Source organism: Parus major, chromosome 3 (genome assembly GCF_001522545.3).
Source record: "Parus major isolate Abel chromosome 3, Parus_major1.1, whole genome shotgun sequence".
In the NCBI taxonomy this organism is placed as follows: Eukaryota; Metazoa; Chordata; class Aves; order Passeriformes; family Paridae; genus Parus; species Parus major.
Genome location: NC_031770.1, coordinates 56,327,135 through 56,353,872, shown reverse-complemented (window position 1 = coordinate 56,353,872; position 26,738 = coordinate 56,327,135). Strand labels below are relative to the sequence as shown.

The 26,738-nt window shown below is 42.5% G+C and overlaps 1 protein-coding gene across 2 annotated transcripts in view; it reads left to right on the top strand.

The window, feature by feature from the left end:
- The first annotated feature begins 530 nt into the window (after positions 1–530).
- The window catches only part of PPP1R14C (protein phosphatase 1 regulatory inhibitor subunit 14C), a 52,070-nt gene continuing 25,862 nt past the window's right edge, over positions 531–26,738 (top strand). The window contains exon 1 of one of the 2 annotated variants that reach the window (XM_033512766.1): positions 531–972. In XM_033512766.1, the coding sequence (XP_033368657.1) occupies positions 685–972 (288 nt within the window). In that variant the 5' untranslated portion in view covers positions 531–684. The remainder of the gene's footprint in view (positions 973–26,738) is intronic. The other variant, XM_033512765.1, reaches the window with a different exon arrangement.

Below are 26,738 nucleotides of genomic sequence, written 5' to 3'. Positions count from 1 at the left end.
AGGATGGGCCATCAGTGATTTCACTCAGTCTCTCCTGAGAGACATGAAGCTGCTGAAAGCACTGATGCTAACCTGGGTGTTCTAGAAAGCCATCTCCACGTGGCTAATCGTCACACTGATTGGTGATAGTTTGAAATATTTGCTGTTGGAGTTCACTATCCTGAAATCATTCACGCCCACACGCATCACGAAGAGAAGAAAACGATCGCGTTCTGCGTATCAGTGCTGCAGGTATGCAACGTATATGAACGTAGTGCGCGTGACGGGGCGATACTGCATTTCCTTATAGAAAAAGAAAAGTCATAAACCCCCCCAGCGGGCGTATGCTCCCGGGGAGCGCCCTGCCGCGGGCACAGCCGCTCCGCCTCCGCCGAGGAGCGGCAGCCCCGAGGCTCCGCCGCGGCACCGCGGCACTCTCGACACTCCGCTACAATCCTCCGTGTTGTGTTGCGCCGTGCCGAGCCCTGCCGAGCCGAGCCGCGCCACACAGCCCCTCCTCTGTCCCCGCCCCAGCCGGTCCGGGCCCACCCCCCGGCGGCGGGGCCGCTGCGCCGCCGAGCCATGCGAGGCTTTAAGCGGCAGGTGCGGGGGAGCGGAGCACACGCGAAAGCGGCGGCTGCTGCGGCCCGGCGGTAGCGGCGGCGGGCGCCTTTCGGCTCGGCGGGAGCCGCGGCGGAGCGGAGCATGTCGGTGGCGACCGGGGGCAGCGAGGCGGCGGCGGCAGCAGCGGGCGGAGGCGGCGGGAACCGCGTTTTCTTCCAGAGCCCCCGCGGCGGCGGCGGGAGCGGCGGCTCCTCCGGCAGCTCTTCCCGGGAGGACTCGGTGTCGGCAGCGGCGGCCGTGGTGCAGGTCCAACAGCGGCGCCACCAGCAGGGGAAAGTGACGGTGAAATACGATCGGAAGGAGCTGCGGAAGCGGCTGGTGCTGGAGGAGTGGATCGTGGAGCAGCTGGGGCAGCTCTACGGCTGCGAGGTGCGGGGCCGGGGTTGCGGGGTCCCCGGCGCGGTTGCTGTCGCCGCAGTCCCCTCGCCCGCCGTTGCCTCCCTCGCCCCCGACATCCCCCTCCTGCCCCGAGTCGCATTTTGGCGGTGGGCAGAGGAGCGCTGTCATAGCCACCTCCAAATGACATTCCCGGTCCGCCGCCCCCACCCTGCCGCTGCCCCGCGCCTCTGTGGTGCCCCGGCTCAGGGAATGGTGAAAGGTGCCCTGTGTCCTATAGAAAGGGTGTCCCCCGTGCCCTCCCGAGGTCAACGGGAGGGGACCGCCCTTTGGGGACGGGCGGTGGCTGCCGCACGGCCGGGCATGGAAGGGTCCTTCTCCTCCGGGGGTACCCGGCGGCTGCGGCAGGTCCGGGAATACCAAGAGGTTCGCCCGCGGTGGTGATGGCCGGGAGCCGCTGTCCCCGCAGCCTTCCAGGGCAGGGCGGACCGGGGCTCCGAGGCGCCTTCCACGGGCTGGGCGGGTGTCAGTCTCCGTTAGACGAGCTGGCCCAGCGCCGGGGAGCTCGGCGGGTGCAGAGTGTGTGCTGGGCACAGGGCGAGCAGGGAGGGAGCGGGACATACGCGGGAGCTGTGCGGAGGAGGCTGTTGTAGAGGAAAGACTCCGGTGCGGGTACGGTCCCCTCTGGATCGTGGTTCTGCGTTACTCCGACCTACAGGAGCGGGGTAGATACTGGCCGGGAAATCGCAGTGAGCAATTCAGAGATCATTAGGACGAGAATCGAAAACACTGGGGGCTTGTTCGTACCTGATTTGTACGTATCAAATCTGTTTTTCTGTTACTCTGGGCAAGAGGGAGTGTTGCCAGAATGAATTCTCTTTCGTAGAGGACAGATGAGCAGGAGGATGTTTCAAGATTGTTGAAAGGAATGGCAACTGTTGTCTTCCTTGTGGAGATAACGATGTTGTAAGTAAAGGAAGTACCAGTACTTTGTTTTGTCAAAGCTTCATTAAAAATGTAGACTTTGTTATGCCCAGTGGATAGTGTCTCCCACCTCGGGTATTTACTCTTATAAAGGATCAAAACCTTAGGGCTAAAGTGAGGTTCACACGTACTTTTCCCATTAGTAGTCCAATTCACTTTTGTTAGAGAATTCTGAAGTGAGATTTGTTGAAGCCAGATGTGAATTTTGCAACTAGCATGTCCAGGAGCCAACATCTCACTCCTGAGCATGCTGGAGCTGGGAAGAAAAGAGCTTGACGGTCCTTGAGGTGTGGATGTCTTGAGTGGATGTGAAAATATAAATAAACTGAATGGAATATCTAGCACACACATAATACAAATGTTTAAATGAACTCCTTTAATCTCAAAAGTGATTTATTGTCAAATATGTTAGAATGACACATAAAAAATGTTCATGTGTCAGGTTAAACCTCCTTCCTAACTATTCACATCCATGAGCTGTGGGAAGGAAAGATACAAACGGAAACTCCAGTTAAAAATGATAAAAATAAGGTTCTTATACTTTGTCTTGGTGTGACTTGCCTCTCCAGTCTCATGACTCGTTTGGCCGCATGGCCCGGAGGCTGTGAGGATTTTTCTGAGGCCGGAAGTGTTTGCAGTTGTTTGTGTGAACTGATGATTCTGTGCCTGTGCAGGCTGATAACGTAGTTAGTGTCTGGCCTGCTGGATGTGTCCTCTAGTTTGACTCTCACTGTTCAAAAACACCAGGCCTGCTTGGGCTGTGTGCTTTTACAGGTGAACTTGTTCTGATCATAGGGAAGGATGTGGTATATAGGACCAAAGCAAAGCCCAATAGAATTGTTGCTGCTCTTCACAATATTCAAATCACAGGCTTGTTGGAGGAAAACCCTTGATTCTTGCACTTATTATAGTTGTTGCTTCCAACTAAAGTAGAAGGAGGTCTGCTTTAGAAGGTCTCTATTAAGGTGGAGACCATATATAGCTGCATAAAAACAACTTGTTTGATGATTTAATTTCTGAAGTGACTTTTAGGGGTAAAAGTGGTTTAGCATAACAAATCTAAAAAAATGTTTTTAGATTTGAAGGCCAAGGGCAAAATGTTCAAGTCCTCTTCTGCTCTTCTTTGCTGTTATGCATGAACTCTATCCAGAGTCAGCACAGATGATGGTAGTGAAAAGGTCAAGCTATTAATATGCTATCAGAATAAAATTGAAGATGTATGATGAGTGTAGTGATTAAAGACAATAGCAATTTAATGCAAGATGCTTTGCTTGAATCTGCTTGCATTACTTCTAGGCTTAGAGATGTAGCTCTCAGGCTGAAATTTAATCACCTATGCAGACAGTTAATAACCCTGTCTGAGGGCAGGTTGGGAGGGGGTTGGGAATTGCTCACTTCAACTTCTGTGGAAGATCTACAGTAACTTCCCAATGCAATGACATTTAATTTCTGTAACAATCGAAAATCTTCCAGGTTGTCAGAAATAGCCATTGAATTTTTAATCCTGGAAGAGCTAACCAGTGTCAATGTTTCACTGCTATTCTGATTCAGAGCTCTATTTCTAAGGAGCCATGCACTTCATTTCTGGGAAGAGCAGAAATAAGTCGAGGGTGCTTGCAGTTTGGTGCACTGAATGTAAGACTTGCATGTCTCTTTGTGGGACTGCATAAATGTAGTGCCTGCTCACTGTTTTCCATTTAAATAATGTTTGCTATTATGCTGAAATTCATCAGTAAGTGGATACTTGCAGAAAGACTCCCTTTATTCAAAACTAAACATGTACTCAGTCTCTCAAGTACTTGCAAGTTAAGTCAGCTATAAGCCTGTCTTGGCGTGGTGACAACATTTAGGAGATGAGGTTAGGAAATAATGAGACAGGTTTGTTTGTGTTCTTTTTCTAGTGGATCTTGTCTTTACTGGTACATTTTTAGTTTTAAAAATTGGATGCCAAGTGATATAATGATGTTGGGGATGTGACAGAAGGAGATATTTGAGACTATTTTTAATGCAGACCTCAGTTATATGGCACAGAGATTAGCTTTAGAAAGGTTACTTCCACATCATGCAGACTTTAGGGGTAAAAGACCCTTTACCTGAATAGTAAAGGTTATCAAGGTAGAAAACTTTAATAGGACCAGAGAGACTTAAGCAGGATTTGTTTGGCACCAGAACCTGCCAGGCTAATGTACTCAGGTCTGGTGCTTCAGGTGACTATGGATCTGTCTGTTTGCTTCTGGGACTGCTTCATTAAAAAAAAAAAAAAAAAAAAAAAAAGTTTTATAACGTGTTTGTTCTGGTTTCTGTGAATGCTGAAACTGAGGTTATAGTTGCAGGTTAGTATATTGAAAATGCAATCCCTTAATTGCAGGACTTGAACTGGCTTCAGTGTTGACCTTTATTAGGGATCTTGGTACTAAATATAATTTCTTCACAGATGCTTTTGTTTTGGGCTAAATCCATTATTGGTTAGGAATTGCAGAATAAGGCTGCACAGAACAACTTACATCATCACTGTTCATTCTCTGATGGTTTGCAACTTGTAGTTCAGCATGAAAATGGTGACAGACCAGTTTTTCTGATGTATAATCTATGTTGTGTGCACCTGCCAAACTTGTATGACTTTGTATATGGAAAAAAGAGACCACTGGACTTCTCCCCAGAAACCGTTCAATTTTGCAGGTCAATTTCTGTGCTCTAGGGTCTTGTCTATCTGGAATTACAGCATTTGCTACAAATAGCACACAGATTTTTGCACAATACTGAAGAAAGATTTTGCTTGTGCTACGGGTTTGTTGCTGAATGTTTTTTAATGTAGAGATTTGCATGTGCAAATCAAGTGAGCCCCTAGACTTTGCACTCTAAAAGCTGAATACTTTGCCTTCTGAGATGTTGCTGAGTTTAGCTGAGTAATCAACTATTTTATTAGAGTATGTCTAATGATGTATGGAAGTCAGTGCTTGGCAGGGGATATGATGTTGGTCTGGAAGTACCAGAGTGTTGTGTCCAGGCTTATTTTTCCATTCCAGGAATGGAAATTCCCTGAGATTGTGTTTAAAAAGTCACTGTAAAATAAAATACAGTTGGAAGGGCCCATGCATAAAGGCCCTTCAGGCATTTCCTTTAAGAGTACAAATCCATGTCAGACTGAGAATTGCTATGTGTAAGATTTTCTTCTGTCTTCTGGTACAAATACTGTAATGACAAGAGTGGTATGAAGCACTGAAATGGGTAAGAGATTTCCTGTTGGCAGTGGATGGTGGGAGTGAAGGGAGCAATTTAACTCAGTCCTGCATGGATCAGAAGCTTCCTTCGCCTGGTTGCTCAGTGACTGCAGAGCTGGAGAACACCCTCTTTGTCTTCCTGAAACTGCTGGGATATGCTAGCATTTCCCTCCACACACTGTCTTTTCCAAAACAGCCTGGTCAGCATGCTGCTGAGGCTGCCATATGGTGATGTGGACCTGATGGTATGATCAGGTACTACTTACGCCTCAGGCTCTAGTGAGATAATGTTTGGAATTCTTCATTCATCTCTCAGAAAGGCATTTGTTAAGTAAATCCACTGAATAAAACACTACAGAAATGAACTTTTGCCTACAGTCTCACTCTTTGAATAGATTTCTTCTAACTTGGACTAAGATCTCAGAAATGGAAATTGCATGTGGATTCCTTTCGAAGTGGGTTAGAAGCGGAAAGAGGCTGAGAAGGACCTGAGAACTAGAGAGAGTGTCACTCTAAAAAGATGCAAGTTAGTAGGAGGTGTAATACAGGATTTCTTTCTTTGTCAGATTGAATGTTAAAGTTTAGATGCATTGGAGTAACGTACTTGTAGGTCCACCAAATTGCTTAGAAATTTATTTGGATTATTAATTTTGGATGGCTCTTAGAGATCTCCATGTAGTACAGCACAAACTTTGGTTATCTCCCTCTCTTGAGAGCAGGGATAACTGTACAACATACTTGTGTCAGCTGAAGGGTTGCTGTGATGAGACCTGTAAAGGACACAGGAAACACAGGTGTAGCAAAGGCTTATTCTGTCATGTATCAACCACAGAAATGTATTTGAATCCCAAGAGCAGAAAATGGGAAGCCTAAGAAACACATGTTGTTTTAAAACAAACCTTGTGAAATGCATGCAGTTCTTGTTAGAGGAATAGGCTTAAGGATCTGTGAGGGTCGAAAGCACCTGATAGTGATAAAGCCAGAACCTTTTGTTTCTAAATGAACTTCTTAACATCTCGACTCAAGTTCTAAAGACACTTCTCTAGCAGGAAATATACCACTATTCAGCTACTGAACTTGCCTTCTTTTTGCATGCAAAATGTGTAAAACAGTGCAAAGGAATGTAAGGACAGAAGTTCATCACAGTCAAGTGCAAGGTTCTGCACATGGGTCGAGGCAGTCCTAACCACAAATACTAGTGGGGTGGAGAATGGACTGAAAGCAACCCTAAGCAGAAAACTCGGGGGTGTTGGTTGACAAGAGCCTCAGCATGAGCTGGTGATGTGCACTTGCAGCCCTGAAAGCCAGTTGCATCCTGGGCCATATTAAAAGCAGCATGGCCAGCAGGTCAAGGGAGGCAGTTCTTCAGCATTTACTTTACTCTTGTGAGACCCCACCTGGAGTACTGCATCCAGCTCTGGAGCCTCTAGCATAAGAAAGACATGGACCTGTTGGAGTGAGTCCAGAGGAGGGCCACAAAGATGATTGGGGGCTGAAGCACCCCTCCTGTGAAGGCCAAGAGTTGGGATTGATCAGCCTGGAGAAGAGAAGGCTTCAGGGAGACTTAGAGGGGGCCTGCAAAGACGCTTGAGAGGTGCATGCAGTGAGAGGCCAAGGAGGAATGGCCTTAAACTGACAGAGGACAGGCTTAGATGAGGTATTGGGAAGAAATTCTTCACTGTGATGGTGGTCAGGCACTAGAACAGGTTGCCTAGAGAAGTTGTGAACTTCCCATCCCTTGAAGTGTTTAAGTTGAACTTGGATGTGGCAGGCTTAGTGGAAGATGTCCCTGCCCATGGCAGGGGGATTTGAACTAGATGAGTTTTAAGATCCCTTCCAACCCAAACCTTTCTATGATTCCAAGAAAATAATTTTTCTACTATTTGATCTTTGTTTAGTCTAGATGTCATTTCTGCACTGGTCAAGGTTCATTGTTTTATCTGAATCAGCATCACTATTCTTGACTTCCAGTTTAAAGCTTTGCAACACAGATTATCTTTCAGCAGCTATTCCATAGCATTTTTTTTTGTCCTTTTTCTCTCTGTTCAAGATTCAACTGGTCTCTTTGCTGAAGCAGTAGGTGTGGTTGTTTTATAACAAGGTGAATAAATAATTGATTGCTTACATCACTTAAGATTTTATAATTGTACGTCTTATTAACAGTAGCTTCCAATCTTTGTGGCTACAGAGACTCTTGTGCCTTTAGGCAAATTGTTTTACATAGAGCCAGTACTTGATTATCCAGGATAACAAAGGAGAAAAGGGGTTGGGTGGGAGAATGTGGATACAATGGAAAAACTCTGCATGCTATGAATCATGCAGTGAATGTGCAGCTGAAAGGGAAGAGGGGGAACTGGTCATTAGTCTACCCTTTTTTACCCAGGTTTACCACAAAAATTCATTATATTGCTTTTGGACTTGAGTGTAGCTTGGATGTGTCTGTACTTGTAGCACAATTTAACTACAACATGGATGATCCATCCACAGATAGCTGAGAGCAGGTTACATTGCGCTTTGCTGAGGATGCTGGGCTGATTTGGGCGCTGTTGGTGCCTTGAGCTTTTTACAGCATTCCCCATTGGAGGATCCCAGAGTTCTTTAGCAGCAAGTATAAATATAACTTCACATTACCTTGAGTAAAAAAAGGGAAAGTAAGAAAAATTTGCATGTGGGGGGAAACAAGTGGCAAAAGCCAAGAAAAAGGCTGAGTACATGATGTCTTTTTTTCCTCCATCTTCAATAGTAAGGCCATTGTTCTCTGGATACGCGGCCCTGTGAGCTGGGAGATGAATGGAGAGCAGAATGAAGCATAACAGCCTTGTAACCCTGTGTTATGACAGAGTGGAGTCTCTCTCCTTTTTTCTCTGTGCTTTGCTTTAGATGATGTAACCTGTGTTGTTGAAACAAATGCCTGAAACAAAAATAACCGTGTTTAAATGAGGAAAATACCTATTTCATGGAATGTTTGACTCCTCTTAAAAGGCGTAGGAAATATTTCTAAATAGGTCTTTTATCTAAATAAAAAGATGTGAAATTAAGTCTTACTTCAACTAGAACAAGTAATGTCATAGTTTACTCTTGCGACCACTCTAAACTCACTCTCTTTTGAGTCATACCTTGCAAAGACTGGCTAAGGTCCTGGTTGCATTCTCATAATTCTCCCTTTAGAACAGGTTATCAGCCACTTTAAAAACATTGTAAAGGGACTTAAAACCCAACCAAAAAACCCTATGTGGTTTATAGAGCATACTGCTGTATATATTGTGTATGTTACATAATATTCTGACGTTGTGGGAGATACCAATGGGGGGAAAAAAAAAAGCTATCCCATCTCTAACCTGATTCCATCTCAGTTATGGACCCCTTGTCTCTTGTCACTACAGGTGATAAAGCAGCAGTAGCAATATCAATCCATTCCTCCAATCTTGTGTCTTGCCTGCAGTATTCAAAAGCAAAGTTGTCATTTTTCCCTGCCTCACATCTAACTCCAGAAACTTCTATTTGACAGCATAAATTGAGCAGGTTATACGTGGCCATCCATCTTTGTCAGTGCAAATTTTCGCTGCCTGTTTCAAAATGTTAGAAGCTTCTTTTGCTGTTCTCCCATGTGACACATGGAATTATGGAAGTCAAGATTCCTAGAACTTATTAATGCTGGAGAAGGGGTGTAAATTCTTAATTGTATGCAGTCCATACAGCAGTAATAGGACTGCGTTTCAAAGGATAGAATAAATTTAACCTGTTAAAGATCTTCTTCGAACAAGAAATTGTTTGGGCAGAGGTACACACTAAAACATATAAAATCTTCTTTGAAGTGATAAGTATTTAATTGAGGATCACATTTCATTAGCAGAACTGTTACCTCCCCTTGCTGCTCCACCACTCCCTCCCACCCTGGAAGCATGATATCTGTCCTAGGAACCAGTTCAGCACGGCATCTTAAACTATTTTCAAGGAACACACAGATCACAGCCCCAGAAGGCATCTTGTATATTTTCAATCCATGTGATATTTATCAGCAGCATAGAGTAGTGGATCTAAATATAGAGAAAAACTGTAACATGTTACTATAGGTCTTTAATTATTAGAATGCTTGTAGATGATTTATTCAGTGTAATACTGTTCAGCTTGTAAAGCAAAGATAGTATAAAAGATAGCATTAATTAAGAGGCCTAATGATAAGTAAGTGAATAGCTAGTGTGGATAGTGGTGCTAGTCTAGAGGTGACACTTCTAGTGGTGACTCACAAGAGTTTGCCATTCTAAATATGCTGCCAATGAGAGAATCACACACTTCAGTCCTCTGTGTTGGACTTCATAAGTGCAAATGATGGCCCAATCAATGCCTAATGAAAATCCTCTTACCAGACTGTCTTAATAGGATTACTTTCCAGAACACAGAACTGGGAAGGATCTCCTAGGTCACATGGTCTGCATTGTTACTTGCAGATAAGCTCTTTGCATTTGATATAATTTTTTAATGGAGTAACTCAGTTATATGGTGCTTCTTTCCACATAATTTCATGTATTTAAATATGACTTTTAAACCCTTTAGGCACTAGGATCTTTCCCATCCCTTCCATAAAATATAGAAAGACATAACCAAAAGACCAATACTTGGTTGGAATGAGCTTGCTTGGACTTTCACTCTGAGGTGAAATTTAAACAGATTGTAAATGTGCTTTACTGCCTTTTCTTACTGTGGGCATCATCATACTTAAGTGATGACCACAGCTGAGGGCAGAAGTATTAAGACAGAGATTCTCCTGTAGGTCACTTACTACCTTATAACAAAATCCATCTTTTGAGTATGTTTGCAGACTCAGGGAGAAATATGCTTACTAATATTTCATGGAATTAATTTAGCATTTCTTAGAAAATATGTTAGTGGCTTAAGATCCTAACTTATTTTAGCACTTGAATGATAATTTTTTTGAGTTGATATCTAAATTAACTCTAGCATGATACAAGTGATTATTTCTGCTTTAGATGACTAGTATATAACATTTTGACACACTTACTTTAAACACAGAGAATGCCCTGAACCTTTACAGTTAGTTGCTTTACATTTTAAAAGATAGTACCTCAAGTACATAGTGCTTTTTTTTTTTTTTTGTCAGAAAAAAATTCCAGATGTTCTGGAATAAACTGTTGTGTCTTTTTGTGTTTGTTATGCTGGTAGTAATCATGTCACTTTAGGTTTATAGTTAAATTTTGTATTCCTGTTTTAGGTGTGTTGAGGTAAAACTGCTTAGTATTCTTTCTTAAAACATTAACGAAGCTCCCTAGAATGTGGATTATGTTGATACTGAAAATTGAATCCTTTCTGAGTGCAGAAACTGGTGAGGGGAAGGAGTGCTGTTGGTAACTAGTTCACAGGCAGCCAGAAACATTCCAGCTCTTACTTCAGCTGTTGCTGCAGTACTGTCTAGTCTGCTTAGCTAAAGATTTAATCAATTTGCTTACAGATAACCAACTACTTTTTGTTTATTAAACCCAAACTCTTAGGCAGGAGATTTGCTTTAGTGTCTTGAAGTAATAGCAATAACTAGTGCATTCATTTATACGAGGAATCAAGGCATCAGTCTTTCACTGTATAATGTTGAGACTGTCTTGTCTCAGGTTGGGGGCAACAGAGGCTTCCAGGACTAGTTCTGTAAAAATCAACAGCTAAACAACATTTCTGCCTTTTTTCCCCCCCCAGTATATCTCTGAACATTTTCATTTTTTTAAATTTTTTTCTTTTTTTTTCTTTTTTTCTTTTTTTCCCTTTTTTTTCAATTTATCAAATTTCACCTTAACATATGTAATGAATACATTTAGTATTAGAATTTTTAGCTCATACTCTTGGTTAGTAGTTTGCAGTGCATTTAATGTAGCAAGTGGAGGGAGGCAGGCAGGACTATGTGCCAAAATACTTTTCTGGGAATCTGACAGTGATAAGAAGCACTGGAATCAAACAGGGGTCCTATATAGTCTTTAGCTCCCTTCTCTTTTTGTCATCCTCTGTGGGATAGTCACAGCAGGTTATGCCACCTCCTGGATCTGGAGTTGTTTGTGAATTCATTTTAAAGATCCCTCAGGCACTTTTCCATGTTTTGCAGTTCAGGGACTTGCCTGTGTAGCCAAGTGGTGTCTCTGGCCCCCGGGGAAGAGGAGTGTCTGCTTTAAAGCATGTTAGAACTCCTGCTGATATTTCTTGACACCACTGGACCAGAGCCAAAATGCATTGACTGCCAGTCCCTGGCCTGCCTGCTGCTCCAAATGAGTATCTGGGGGGGAGGGAGAGTCGTCACTCCGTAGAGCATACTGCTATGCCCAGGCACCACTTGGAGGAATGACTTCTTACAAACCATGAGAAACTCTCTGTATCTCTTGTGCACTAAATTTCTTCAAAAATACTGCATTGCTTCTAGATTCTGCAGGATGTGAGTGCACTTGTTTCTATACCACTGAATAAAACATCCCCCCCACCTCCCCAGCCCCAGAAACAGACTTCTTGTCTCTTGTGTTAAATCTTACAGGACCTTATACTTCTGGCTAAATAAATAATGGTGGTTGAAAACTGTCTCCTGTTCCAACCAGTAACACTTTAATTGGCTGGTAAGACAAAAATGTGGTGAGAAGACTATTGAGTGTGTCAGATGCACGATGTACCCAAACTGTATGACTTTTATTGCAGTAGTCAATTTACACGCAGCTTCTCAGTGTAAAGAAAATCAATGCTGGAGACTAACAGATTGTTTTTACAGGGCTGCTGAAACTGAGATGAGGAGAGCCATTTAGAGGCCTCATTATATCACGTGCTCGTTCCTTGTGTTCTTTCAAACAATCTGATGGAGTAATTAATCCTTGAAGTGCCCCAAGAGGCAAACCTACTTAATTGCACTGCTGTTTAGCTTAAATTCCCAGACTGCAAAGGACCTGGTGTTAATCCTTTTTGATCAAATTTTTTTCATGGAGTGTATGTATATATATTCCTTAGGTTGTTTTCATCTCCTCTCTTAAACAAAAGCAATCAGTCAAATTTGACCTAGTGTGGCATGGTCCTAGTCATTATTGCATTCTTGCTGTAGGCAGAATTATGTACAAATTGCAGGGAAGCACTCAGCTGCACTTGTGTTGCTTGGAGATGGAGAGTGACCTACTGTTGTGAATTGCAGAAGGTAGGTATGTCCTGTGACTACTATGTGAAAAGTCATTCCACTTCCATAGTCATCAAGGCAGCAACATTTATGGCTGGTGGCTTAAGCTCTGTGCCTTTCAAGAGTGACTAGGTAGCAGTGATTTGGTGTACAGCATGTATTTGCTACTACTTTCTGCTTGACATGGAAGTGGATGATCACAAAAAACATGTGTCCTTCCTATCTGCTTTGGAGTGTTTTAACAGAAGTGACATCCAGGCATAGAATTAGCACATCCTATTTTTGTTTTGAGAATACAAGGCATTTGTTTTGGAGACAGCACTTGATTTTCAACAAAGTCTTGTTGAGATTGGATCCATGTTACGGATATGGTTAGGAAGCGTTGAATGCTCAGTAAAGTCTGTGATCAATGCTTCGTCTTGATTTAGCAATTTCACACTCCAGTGATTCCTTTAGACTTCTGTAGAGATGCACAAATTAGACAACAATTCCTTAACCAGCATGATCTGGATATATTTGGAAAAGTTGAAGTCGTTTTGACAGTTCAGTTATGAAAAATAAGCAGAATAGCAGTGCTAGTACTGAAGAAGATTAAATGAAGTCTGACTGGGTATCAGTTCCTTCTCTATGCTTACTAGTGACACTGAAGTTGCAGAGTGCAAGGTTCTTTGCATAATGAGCAGAGAGATTTAATTTTTTTTTTAAAATTAACGTTATGGACAAATGGAATGCCTGGTATGCTCCACTATGACTGGCAGTTTCTTCTTGGAGAAATGGGTATTTTGGTAGAGTAAAATTTTTTTTCCTCTAATCACATCATCTTGCCAATGAACTTTTTTTCTGTGTTGTGCTAAAGGTGATAGAACTGCAGCCATTGAGCAGGTGATTGACTTTACTTATTGAAGTTATGGACACCATGAAGTGGAAGATTCAGAATCTTGTGGCATTTGCCCTTGTATTTCATGTGATGCTTGTTTTTCACCACTTAGTAGCAATGGCATGGATCCCAGAGAGGTGCTCTGCCTTGTGTCTTGCCCACATCCCCACCTGCTGGCTGTATCCCCATGTTCACTGCCTGTGGCTCTAGGGTAATTTATCCTCTTAGAATGCTTACCACAAGGACACATCTCCTGCCTTGAGAACTGCTCTGAAGTGTAAGTGCCTGAGAAGTTGGAGCCGTTGGTAACTTTTTTAAAAACTATTGTTCTAGCAAGTCATAACTGTCCTAGCTGTCATAAACACCATGCCTTTTATAGTGAAGAATAAATACACCTCTGTCCTCTAGAGCTTGCTCTGTCTGTCTCTGCAGTAGGCAGCAGACAGTTTTCCACTGCCTCTGAACCAATGGAAAGTGCTGGGTTATCAGGGCCACGTGGAAAGAGATTGGAAAAGAAAGTGAAAAGTTATGAGGACCTGGAGAGGTAGAACTAAGGTAGAGATGGCAGTATGCACATATAAAGTGTATACTAGACTGCCTGCCTTGTATCCATATTTTTCCAGGTTATTTATTTCAGTAGTGTGTACTTTGGATCCAGGTGTGTAGGTGAATGTCTCTCTGGCCAAATTCTGCTGGCTTGCTTGTGCCAGTTTGATAAATATGAGTAATTTTTCTTCTGGCTTGCTTTCTTCCTGTGCCCTCAAGTCCCTGATTGAATTTGTCCCCTCTGTCTTTCTCTACTAAAGACTCACAGAAATATTCACAGTAGTGAAAGAGAGAATTTCATAAGTCAGGGATTGTAGGGACAAATGAGATTGACAGTAGTTTGCTATAAGTTTGCTTCTCTTGCTCTGGAATTTTGTATTTTAGGAAGACGGAGGTAGATTAGAGGGAGAAGTAATATGGTTGCAATCAACAACTGCTGGTATTTCTACAATTAGTGATGTCTGTACTTCTGAATCTAAAGATACATGACATACTGAAATGCTTCTAAAGCATTTGCCCAGTGTTTTTTGTAATTTGTACATCAGATCTGGGCAAGTGTCTTCAGGTAGACTTGTACAGTCTATTCCCAGTAAATGATATGGTCTTTGTAGATGGCTTTTCCTCAGACAGTTCTGGGATGATAGGTGTTCAGTAAGGTAAGTTGTTGATGGCCATATGGACTTCCTTATGGAACAGGAGCCAGGTCCCAAGATCTGAGGTGCTGGCTACAGCAAAAATGAAATGACAGGTTTGAATTGATGTTCTGCACTCTGTACCTCTTAAAGGCATGTTATGAGGAAAATTTTTAATAGAGGAGATTTTCCACTCACGAAACTCAGCTAAACACTTATTTAATTTTAGTACTCCACCTCTGATACAGATGGTAAGTGTTAGAAAATTGCAGTCTTCCACATTTATTGTTGAAGTGACCTGTTCACCCTGTCACATTATGGCATCTGCTTTTATTATGGAATGCCACAATTTTCTCATCCTTTTGACTTTAAAAAGATAAATTATGAAAAGGCAAAACCTGAACAATATATGCAGTTATTTCATAGCACTGAACTGGAGAATTAGGGATGTATTTTGGAAGCACTGTAACAGACTGGCTGGCTATGCCTTGAAAAAGCATATTTCTTCCCTTTTCATTTTCACAACTGCAGTGTTAAGCATAAAAGCAGTGAAGTTAGAGTATGTCTGACTCTGTCCTCCCACACTGGCTTGTTTTTCATGTCATACGATTGTTTTAGGAGTCATCCATGTTTATGTGGGTTTTGTTTTTGGCTTTGATTTTCAAATGGTCAGTTAGCAATCAACATTAAGAAAGTTGCATGAAAGCCTAGCCTGGGAGTTTCTTGCCCTGGAAGACAAAATACATCGACATATATAGACAAGGCAAAACAAGGAAAGCCATCTGTGCGTTAGCGAAGACTGCCTTGCTGGGTAGCTGTGCACAGAGCAGTTGGCTTTCAGCTCTGCTGCTGTAGATGAGAGTCTGGTGCTGTAGAGTCTTTGCCTGCTGCAGTCTAAGGAGAAAGGGAAGAATAATAGCAAGTGGAGGTTGTGTGTTACTGGAGAGGAATTAATATATGCAAAAATATTCTCGTTTGGCATGACTTTGACATTGTGTTGGAGATATTGCAGGAAATGAGACATGGAGTGGAAGTTGAAAGAAAAGGAGTGTGACTTCTTGTCTCCTCTCTTCTGATATTCAAATTCTCCCCACTCAAATCTTATAATGCTCAGTGTAGAGCAGTAGTGATGCTGGAGCTGACTTCTGATAAAAATGCAGCTACAGAACAGTAGTATTGCTGGTGAGGCTGTCTGGCAGTGAGGGAAATTAAACCTGGGCACCCTTGGGAAAGGAGGATGGTTGTGGAATCATAGAATTGTTTAGGTTGGAAAAGACCTTTAAGATGAGTAAGTCCTAACATTAACCTACCACTGCCAAGTCTGCCACTAAGCCATATCCCAGTGCCACATCTACATGTCTTTTAAATACCTCCAGGTATAGTGACCCAAACAATTCCTTGGGCAGCGCATTTCCATTAAGAAGTTTTTCCTAATATCCAATCTAAACTCCCCTGGCATGGCTTGAGGCTGTTTGCTCTTGCCCACTCAGTTGTTACTTAGGAAAAGAGGCCAACACTTCCTTTCAGATACCTGTAAGGAGCAAAAGGTCTCCTTGAGTCTCCTTTTCTCCAGGCTAAACAACCCCAGTTCCCTCAGCTGCTCCTTTTAAGACTTCTGCTCCAGACCCTTCACCAGTTCTATTGCCCTTCCCTGGAAATACTTGCAGCACCTCGCTGTCTTGCAGTGAGAGGCCCAAAACTGAACATAGGATTTGAAGTGTAGCCTCTCCAGGACTCAGTACAAGTCAATGATCACTTCTCTTGCCCTGCTGGCTGGAGTATTTCTGCTACAGGCCAGGATGCCATTGGCCTTCTTGGCCACATGAGGACACACTGGCTTGGGTTCAGCTGCTGTTGACCAGCACTGCCAGGTCCTTTTTTAATGAGCAGCTTTCCAGCCACTCTTCCCCAAGCCTGTAGTGCTGCATGGGACTGTTGTGACCCAAGTGTGGGACCCAGTTCTTGGCCTTGTTGAGCTTCAGCCCAACAATCCTGCCTGCCCAGATCCCTCTGCAGAGCTTCCTACCCTCCAGCAGTTCAACATTCCCTCCCAACTTAATGTCATCTGCAAACTGCCTGAAGGTGCGCTCAATCCCCCATCCAGATTATCGGTAAAGACATGAAACAAGACTGATCCCAGTACTGAGCTCTGAGGGGACACTACTTGTGACCGGCCAGTGGTCAGCAGCCCTGTGTGTGGCTCCCCGGTGCTGGGCAGGAGGTGTTCCTTGCATGAGCTCAGCTGGGGATGCCTCTACCAAAAATGTCTGCAAAAAATGGTATTTGGTGGCAGGTCTGCTCTTCAGTGTTGGTTCATGCAGCGATCTGGCAGTGCTGCGCGGGGCTCACCCCAGCGTGCAGCCCTGGGCCTTGCTGCAGGTTCCCCAGCACGCTCACGCCACGCCTGTTCTGTGGGAGTTGCCTGGAGCAGGAAATGGCAGCCAGGGCCTGTCCCACCCCCGGCCAGGAGCACTGGGGCAGCCCCAGCCCTGGGCGTCTCCCTGTGGCTGAGCCAAGGGCAGGCTGGCATGTGGGTCCGGCTCAGCAAGGCCTGTGGCTGGGCAGGGCTGTGGGGAGCTGGCGAGGCTGGGCAGGGGCTCATGGCTGACATGGGGGCTGTGGCTCATGGCTGACATGGGGGCTGTGGCCACAGCCCTGCGGCCCAGGCTCTCCAGTTTGGCTTCCCGGTCCGGCTTTCCTGTGGGTGCAGCCTGTTTTAGGATACATTTTTATGGGATGCTTTGGGCCTGGGTGTTTATGAAGGCTGTTGGGTGCAAATAGAGGAAGTTTGTCCTTGAAGGGAAAGCTCCAGGTCTGGATTGCAGACTCTAGTGCAGGGCTGTGGGGTATGTTAACATCTGTGTCATGACTGAGCATTTGAAGAGGTCGGTGCAGACCCAGCTTTGTTGTCATAACCAAAGTGGCCATATGGACCCTGATGAGAAGGTGTGTGTTGCACCATTAATTTAGTTTTCATGTAAAGACTTGTTTTTTGAAGTGCCTTTGTTCAGCCATGAATCCCATTTAAACGTCAACTTCTGAAGCCGTGTTTCTTATTTTAATTTCCTCAAATCATAACAGTTTGATATACTGAAAGATTTTGCTTGCTACAGAGTCTTTGTTGCTGAGGCTGAAATAGCTGTAAAAGGCAGAGCAGGAGACAGGAAAAGAGAAGCGGGGCAGGCAAGCCCAGAGTCCATCAATGCTGCTTGGAGGCCCTGCAGTCTTGTTGGGGACTGGCTGGAGGTGTTAAAAGGAGAAAAGAAGTTTCTTCATGAGTACTATAACTGATCCACTATTCCTCCAGAAGCTGGCCATGCAGTCTCCTCCCATCACTGGCATGCAAGTGGAGTGGTAGGTAATGCAGGATTAGAGGAAGTACAGGAGCTGATTGCTTTTCTAGTTGTGTCTTCATAATATTTGGAGTACTACTTGACCTGCAAAGATTCCTGTAGGTAAGAAAAAAATATTAAATTTGCTGGATAATAGTTTCTTTGCAGCAGTGTAAACTGATCTTGACTGCTGCTGTGTTATTGGTGCCTTAAAGAAAACTATCAGCAGGCTAATGGCAGCTTTGAAAACAAAAATTTAGCCTGCTTCATCCTATTCATGTCCAAAGAGATGAACATTTCCAATCCTAATGATCCATTTGACTGCCAGGATTAAACACATCTCAAGAAAAATTATATGCAGTTAAACTAGAAGAAGCCTGTTAATGTAACACTGAAGCTGTGTGACTGGGGACAGTCAAGCAACTGGAAGACAGGTCTTTAGAACTGAGGTTGGTTTTCATTTGACTCTCAGAGAATTTTATTCTTCCTGTTTCCCAGATAAATATTTACATTGCTTTAATTCTGAAGCACAATCTGAAGTGCTCAAAGGTTAATGAACAAAGCTTCAGTACTAAGGGCTAGCTAAGTATTTCCTCTGTGTCAGAGATGGAAACAATCACTTTGTGACACACATGCTTGATGGTAAGATCCTACTGGCAGGTTGTTGGAATGATTCACCTGTTTTAAGTTGTGTCTAATTGTAGGACCACCCCCATTTACTGTTTGTAATTCGTTTCCTAAGAATGAAGTTCCTCACTCTTCAGAAACAAACTTCCTTGTGAATTGCAAACTTCTGCAGGATAGCAGGCTTGTAATACACAAATTTATTTGGTGTTCAGCTGGCATGTCTCTTTTGTGTGCAAGACAGCCTTGCATGTAAAACACAGCCAGATGCAGAGCAGGTGCACTGGCCTGGGCTCCTGGATCCGGTGCACTCTTAAACTGCATGGATCGCTGTGTACTTGGGCACTTCAGTCCCATATGCCTGTTGCTAGGACCACAGGTGTCTTATTCCAGTGGGTTTTTTCCTGCATTAAACTGAGCTGCTTTTTATTTCCCAGGGAATTGTGGGAACTTGTCTGTTCTTGTTCTTGTTTTGAGGGGAAAGGGAGGAAGATATTGTGGGAAAGCATCAAATAACTGAATTTGCTTTAGGGCTGAAATCAAAGGGCTATAATCATCAAAAGGTGGAAGAGAGCTAGCCCACAAGAAAGCAGCAGTGAGGGTTTTGCCTGTAACTCCAAAAAGGCCAGGGTGGCTGGGAACGGAGCCCTGAATGCAAGGTGGACTGACTGCTTAAGTGAGTGAGTGGGAGCTCCTTTGGAGCAATGCCTGAGTAAAGGCCAAAGCTGACTTGGTATGGAACAAAATGTTACAAGAAGGCCAGAACAGTTTCCCATGAATAAAAGACAAATGAGACAGTTACTGTTGCCTTGGCTTCTTGGGCAATGTGAAGATGTTTTGCTGTAAAACTTTGGCCCAGAGCAATCACTCTTCTCACCTAAAACAGATTGAATGTATAGATAACATAAGCCACCAAGCTGCTCTTACTGAGAGATTGGTAATTTTTAACTGCAGCTTGTTTCCCTGTACATTTGGAATCTTGTAGATTGGAAGCTCAACCAGCTATTATTTCTCCTTTGGCTCTATCTGAAGTGTTTCAGGACTTCATATGAGTATTCCCTACTTGAGTGCATACATGGAGTTTCAGTTATAAAAGGTGGTTATTTTTTCTTTGTGCATACCTTCTGTTTGTTTGTTAAGAACAACGGCATGAGTGAACTGAAAAATTAACCTGCATTCCTTAGTGTTTTTTCATAAGTAGTTACCCAGATCTACAGCAGAAACCACAGTAGGAAATGAGTTCTGGTCTGTGTAGAAACAAGGTGAAACTGATGTTCTAATTTTTCTAATTAACTACATAATTGTTTAATCCCTTTGGAAAATGGTGGTGTAAATTTGTGTACTTTGGTTTTGAATATTTTTGTTTTACAAAGTATCTTATGACTTGGCTTGTCTTTATTCAGTGGTAGATGCCAAAGGCATTATATGAAGCATCTTCAGCATTTTTAAAGTGGAATAAATATAGAAGTACTCTTGGCACAGCTATCTCCATCTTGCAGCTGAAGGTAATGGGGATTTTAAACAAAGGGTGTTCGGTATATTTGATTTCAGTGATTGGCAATGGATTCTGCTACCTTCTTTTAACTCTGAAGTTAAAAGACAGGCCAGCTAGAAAGCTCGTGTTAGCCTCTTTTCTGGTCACATAATGCTTCCTGGTTGCCTGTATTTTGCTGTGCTGAAATGAACAGGCAAGGACTGCTACACCCATTCCATATTGAGTGGATTTTATCCTGTGAACTGTTGTTATGGAAGGCAGCACTGTTTATTATGAATGTAGAATTTATTAGTGTCCTGACTTCTGTGCTTGGCACTGTATGTGCAGAGCTGAACCATTTGTGGCTTATCTAAGCTACCTGCCTGTGGGAGGAATATGGGTACAGTGTCTTTTACACATATCTTCTACAAGCTGTGAAGATGCATGTGAGGGGGTTGCTCCATCTTCTGTCTCCCAAACCATCTGGGTTTGGAAGAATTTGAGAAGGATTAAAAGTAGATATTTGGCAGCTTTGGGCAGTAATAAGAAAGTGGGGTCCTCAGTGTCCAAATGTAGCTTCTTTAGAAACATCTCAACCTTTTTTTTCTTCTTTATGTTGAGAAAAGTTCTCACTCCTCCAGTCCTGTATGTTGTCTTTGAGCCAGCAGATAGAAACCTCGTAAATGGCCCAACCTTTCTATGGCTTCCACCAGAGGAGTCAGATGTTTCCTAAGCTGTATCTTCTACAGTGAAGTTCAATAAACAGGGATATGCAGGGATGGAAAGTGTTTGCTGCACTGGAGGAATTTCTCATGTTTAGATGTGCTCGTTGTGGGGACATCCTCAAAGTGGTGAGGTGAACTTGAAACGCTGCTTGCATTGGCCATTTGAATGATTAAGAAGACTGGCACCAAATGCAGGTCAGTGGGAAGGAGCTGATGATACCACTTTGTGCTGACAGGTGCTTGTGCCAGCCACTGCCTTCTCTGAGCTAGGTTTCAAATGCTTTCATTTGGTTTGCTGAAGCAAAGCTTGCCTGTGGAGGTTGCATATGTGTGCAGCTCAGCTCTGCTTAGCTGGAGCAAAAAGTCTATCCAGGAGTTTGGATTCAGGCCAATTACTGCATGAGAGAAATTCCATTCTCCTCCTGTATTTTCATATGCTCACTCAGCCTGACCAGCTCTTGGAAAAGAACTGGTGTTTCTTTAGAATTTGAGGGTGTCAGTCAACTCATCCAAACTTATAATTTGAGACTGGGTATTCTATTATTAGCTGTAGCCTGAAGTGATTTTCAGTCTCCACCTGTCATTTCGATTATGCTTACTCTTTATTTGTTTTGTTTCCCTGTTCATTGATATGAGGAAATAGTAAAGAAATGTTCATCCCTTGCAGCCTGTGGCTAATGTGGTATGCTAGCATATTTTAGAATGTCTGTAAAGAGTTTTAAAGGAATCTGGTAATGTAGGTTGGACAGAGTGATTGCATGCAACCATGACTATGCTTGGGCAGTCCTCTACAGCTCAGGCTTTTGATTTGAGAGAAGGGGAAAAAAAAGATTTCCAGCTACCTGAACATTGATTTACCACTACCAGTTTTAAACAGGTCCTCTTCCATTGCAGAAAGTCTTCTGAGCTGGTGCTACAGGGTACTTAAAAGCTGATCAGGAGCACCTTTTTTTGTTTTTTTGTTTTTTTTTTAAATGGGCATAAACACTTTTTCAAGCTCAGGACAGCTTGCTGAACTCATTTAAATACAAATCCTGGAAGCTGCTTCTCTGGCCTATATGAATCTGGATTGTAACTAGGTTGTAACTAGACTTGGGTGCATTTTAAAGTCATTAAGTTTATTTATTTCCATTATTAAGCTAAAATGACACATTAGAAATGTTTAGCAGAAAAATTTATCTGTGTGTGTCTTTTGCTATACTCTTAGCACCTGAGCTTGATGGTCAGAGACAATGATATCATAACACAATGATAATTGTAGAATTACGCTGTTTATTTTCACAAAACTACACACCCTCTGAGTATCTTCACTAATGGGGAGAACTTAATCTTCTTTTAGTTGGCAGTGGATCCACACAGTTAAGTTGTTACAGCTTCTGTTGTATTCTTGAAAAGAAAAAGGCTTTATTTGGGCACCTGAAAATCAAGACATGAATTACAGGAAACCCACACTTCCTTAGCACTGGTGCTTCCCAATCCATGTTACTGTTTCTGCTCCATGTAAGAACAGACATGAGGAATTTAAACACAAAACAGGTGTGATATGCAGCCTTCTTTTGAATAGCTCCTTTGTTGGATACTGACAGACTAATCATGGCAGATTTATAGTTTTGTTTTGGGGGGTGTGTGTTTGTTTTTTTTGTTTGGTTGGTTTTTTGTTTTGTTTATGGAAGACTATTCACTTTAAAGTGGATGTTTTGTTAAAGAAAATTACCTGCTAGTAACAAGTCCTACACTGATGTGAAACACTGTCAAGCTACCAGTCATTCCCTGGATCTACTTTGTTGATGTGCCATTTCATTGCTCTTTGTTGTGCCACAGTGTAAAGAAAAAGCAAACCACAAACAAACAACAGAACAAACTTTTCCACCTGAAGATACAGCACCTCACTTCCCCAAACCCCAGTGATCCTGGACGGTACGCTGGGAGTACCAGCTTTTGTCCACAAGAAATCTTGTGGAATTCAACCCTTTTGGGATGCATTGGATGTAGTTTGTGCTGAAAGCTACTTTGACAACTGAAATCTTTTAAAGTGGAAAACAACAGAAACATGAGACAGTAGCAGCATGGAGCTTCCTCTCTTATCTTTTTTTCCCAGGGAGGTAAAGGGAGTGCCTGACTTTGATCTTATTACCTTCCTTCCACCTGATTCTATGTACGTGTTCATGCAGTTTCATGTCTGGAGACTTGATTATCATTTCTGGTGTTCCTGAAATATCTCCCATTTGAGAAAATCTGTAGGTGGAGATGGAAAAGCCTGTGAGAATCTGGAGGAGCAAAGATTACAGGAGTCTTCTTCATTAACATGTTTGTGTCCAGGCTGATTTCTACAAGGGCTTCAAACCTTAAGACTTCGTGTATTTGCAAAAAAAGTAGCCAGTTAAAAATGACTTTATTGTTTGTTTGACAGAGTATTATACTTAAAATTAAAATTTCCTTTGAACTGGCTATTCTGTATCAAACATGGACTAGCACACAACTGGTACTTTAAAAATGTACAGGAGCGCTTCTGGATTCCTTTTGATGGTGGCAGTTCTGTAACCATGACTGTAAGGTCAGACTCAATGTTTGCAGAGGGCACACGATTGCTTATGGGCTATCATTTTGTTCCTAGAATGGAAATAGGCTGCTGCAGGCTTACATGCAGGTGTTTTGCAGGTGTGGGCCAAATAAGAAGGAGCTCTACTGAAGGACTGTATTTTGGATTCATGGGAATTAGTTCCTCAGCTATGCCCTGTAGGGTAATGATGCTGTGTTTCTTCACTTCACAGGTACTTCACTGCCACTTGAAACTCTGGGTTTCAGAGTATAGGCTAAGTACAGTGTCAGTGAGAACACTGCTGTCCTTTACACCTACCATTTTATCTTCAGTTGAGGTGTTTAAGTGCTTGAAGTTTTCTTCTGCTGCGTTTCCAATCCTGTGTTTTATTTCAAAAGTGGAGTAATGTGAAAAGAATGCAAAATAGTCAGCTCTTTGTCTAAGATGTACTAGTGATAAAAAGTTGAACTATGTTTAAGAACTGTAACAGAAAGGATGCCCAGGTGCTAGAAAATAATTTTCTACAAAAAATACTAATGCACTGTATGGAATAATTAATTAAAATCTGTCCAAATTGAATGTTTGACTTAAGAAAGGTTAGGGTTGTGGGGTTTTTTTGGTTGGTTTTTTTTGGTTGGTTTTTTTTGTCACTGAAATTAACATTTTTAGGTGGTCAAAGTAAACCGTCTGGCTGTGTCCATCTTCAGAACTTTTGATGTGGTAGTGAAATAATTAAAATACAGCGTAACATATGGAAAAATTAAATTCCATTAGTTGTGACTTGTAATATGTGACTTTTGGTCAAGCATTAGGAGCAACACAGTCAGCCAGCCTTTATTTAAAACAGTCTGTCGTTAGTCCCATGTCCTGACCCAACTTTTATCATGGTACACTGGTTAACTTTATCAAGGTCTGAAGGAAAGCAGATTTCCTGGACTACAGTGATGCTGTATGTTGCCTTCAGGATCAAAAATAGCAGCAGTGAACTTCAGCTACTCCTTTAACAGAAGTATGTAAGTCCTTCATGTAGTTATATGAGAAATACCATTGTTAAGATTCATCTGCTGGGAGACAGTCCTTTGTGCTGTAGTGCTCCCTTACCAGTCTCTTGTTTGCTGTAGATGGATGGTTGCTCAATCACAAAATCATTGAATGGGTTGGAAGGGACCTTAGAGACCATCCAGTTCTAACCTGTCTGCTGTGGGCTGGGATGCCATCCACTAGACTGAGTTGCTCAAAGTGCCATCCAACCTAGCCTTGAATTGAGGAATTGGGCATAACACTTCCAGGATGGGGGCATGATACTATTTCTGTGGTAGACCTAGAAAGCCTGGGGTAGACCTAGAAAGCCAGGTGTGAGAGATCCCACCTTGTGAAAAAAAAAAAAAAAATAAAAAAATTGTAGCTTAGCTTTAAAATATTACCCAATATAAATGATTTTGATCAGATGAAATTCTCATTCAGGAAGATGTCTGCTCCTGAGTTAGATGACTCTACACGTTAAGTGGCTTTGTGTGTATGAACTTTAGTTGTCATGTGATGAATGTCATGTGTATTTGATAGCAGAGAAGGTGAAGAATGGAGAAGGCTACCCTCCAAGCATTTCCAAGAAGCCAGATAGTTAGATAGTTAGTTTTTGAGACCTAGGAATGAGCAGCTGAAGTGTGAATCCAGGTCAATTCCTTTAATGGTTCCTTGAGAGTGTGCCAGAGGCTAGAAATCAGTTAGAATTGTCTATAAGGACAAAACACATGTTAGTCTCATCTGAGGGCTTGCTCAAGCTATTCTGGCTCCTTGCTGCAAATATATTGTATTGTCTCAGTTCAAGATCTAAAAATTTTGAGCCCATATTACACAAATCATGAGGTCATTTAGAAAACAAAATTGCTCTGTCTCTTTACTCCTTAACTGCTCTTGCCAGCAGCTTTTGAATGATGCCAAAAACCTTTTTTTAAAAAGGCTTTGGCAGTTGTTACAGGTCCTTTTGCAAGACAAAGTCACCATTATTAGAACCCTACTGTGATAGACACTTAGTTGCAAATGAGATTTTTGTACTGCCTGAAGAATGTCTGGTGATGGTGACTGCAATGCACCCAAGTGAGATGGTGTTCGATCCATCCAAAAGCTGTTGGTAGTCTCTAGCTCTCATCTGAGGTAGCTGGCCTCAAAATAGGATATTAAAGATGAGCACCATTTTGGACTCTGAAAAGATTCTGGATGGCAGAAGACTTAACTAATGATACTTTGTGATCACAAAGGTAGCCTTCTACAAGGACACTTCAAAACTTGCATTTCATGAGCTTCCAGGGATGGGAATCATCTTCCCTGGACATCATCTCAAGACTGTATAGTAAAGTTCTCAGTTTGTCTGTTAGGTAAAAAACTGCATTTTAACTTCTGATCACAGTATTTTTCTGCTGCAATTTCATGTGTTCTGGGACCTGAAAGACACATTTAAGCTTTTGACCTCTCCTCATGGGGATTTTCAGAGATTTTGGCTCAACACTTTTTAATCCTAAGCAAATCTTAGCTCCTGTAGCTAGGTGTAGTACTAAGCAGGATGTGTGTTGTTTTTAGCCACTCTCTGGCCAGGGAGCAGTACGTGTAGGCATAGCCTGGGTTCCCTGTGGTCCTGTGAGCAAAGCAAGGTGGAATTTTTGAAAAATGTTAAAACACCTAGCTCTGGAGATGGCTCAGAGCAAGACCCCTACACGATGAGTAGGCAAAGAGGCTACTGTAGTACCAAGAGGTGGATTTTAGCAGAACAAACCAAGATGTAGCTGTACATACTACCACTAACCACATCCTCTAATGTGCCAAAGCTTATGCTCTTTGCTGAACCAGACTTCAACCCTGTTTGGTTATTTGTTTGGAGCATCTGTCTTTGTTGTGAGGATCAAAGTACTATCTGGAGGTACATGTGAGGTAAAGTGTCTGAGATTGTTTCAGAGTTTGTATGACAACAACATTTTTAGTGTTTAGTGAAGAGAAGAATGTATTTTAAAATTTGACTTGTTAAGCACTCGTTTTAATAAAACTTATGCTGTGTTGGTTTTCCTATTTGGAATTCAAAGGCTGAGGAGTTGATATTCAATTTCAATCCCAGCTCTCCTGATTTACTTGCTATTTTTAAATTTTTTATTTTTTTAAGATGCAAAGCACAAGGTTTCTTGGTGTAGTGCAGATGATACTGGTGGTTTTCACATTTTTGCAGCTTTTAATGAACTTGAGCATCTCTTAGCATGGTGCCTGGCATGCTCTGAATTTCAAGATTGGAGCCTTGAGAAAGTTACTAGTTTAACCTTGACTTTCTAGCTCTTCTAGGAGGAGAAACTGAGCTGAGGTGGCTGAGATTTAGCTTAAAAATTTTGGAACTAGCAGAGAGCTGTTTTGTGTCTCTTCATAATAGCTGGCCCTGACAGTTTAACAGAGCTTATTGACCATCTGCTTTGTCTAGTTTGCCACATGGCAGAGTAACAACTAAGCCAAAATACTGGCGGCACAGTGTATTAATTAAACAACTTCCCTGTGAACATTATCAAGATACTAATGTGATTGATGTTGTACATTTAACTTGAAGAGTTTTGTCTTTTCTCTTGCTCCAATTGCTGGATATTGAGCTGAAGACCGTAGGATAGGTGGTGAGGAAGGAGATGTTTGGGTGTATGTTGGAGTTCCCTATTTATCTCCTTACCCTCTGT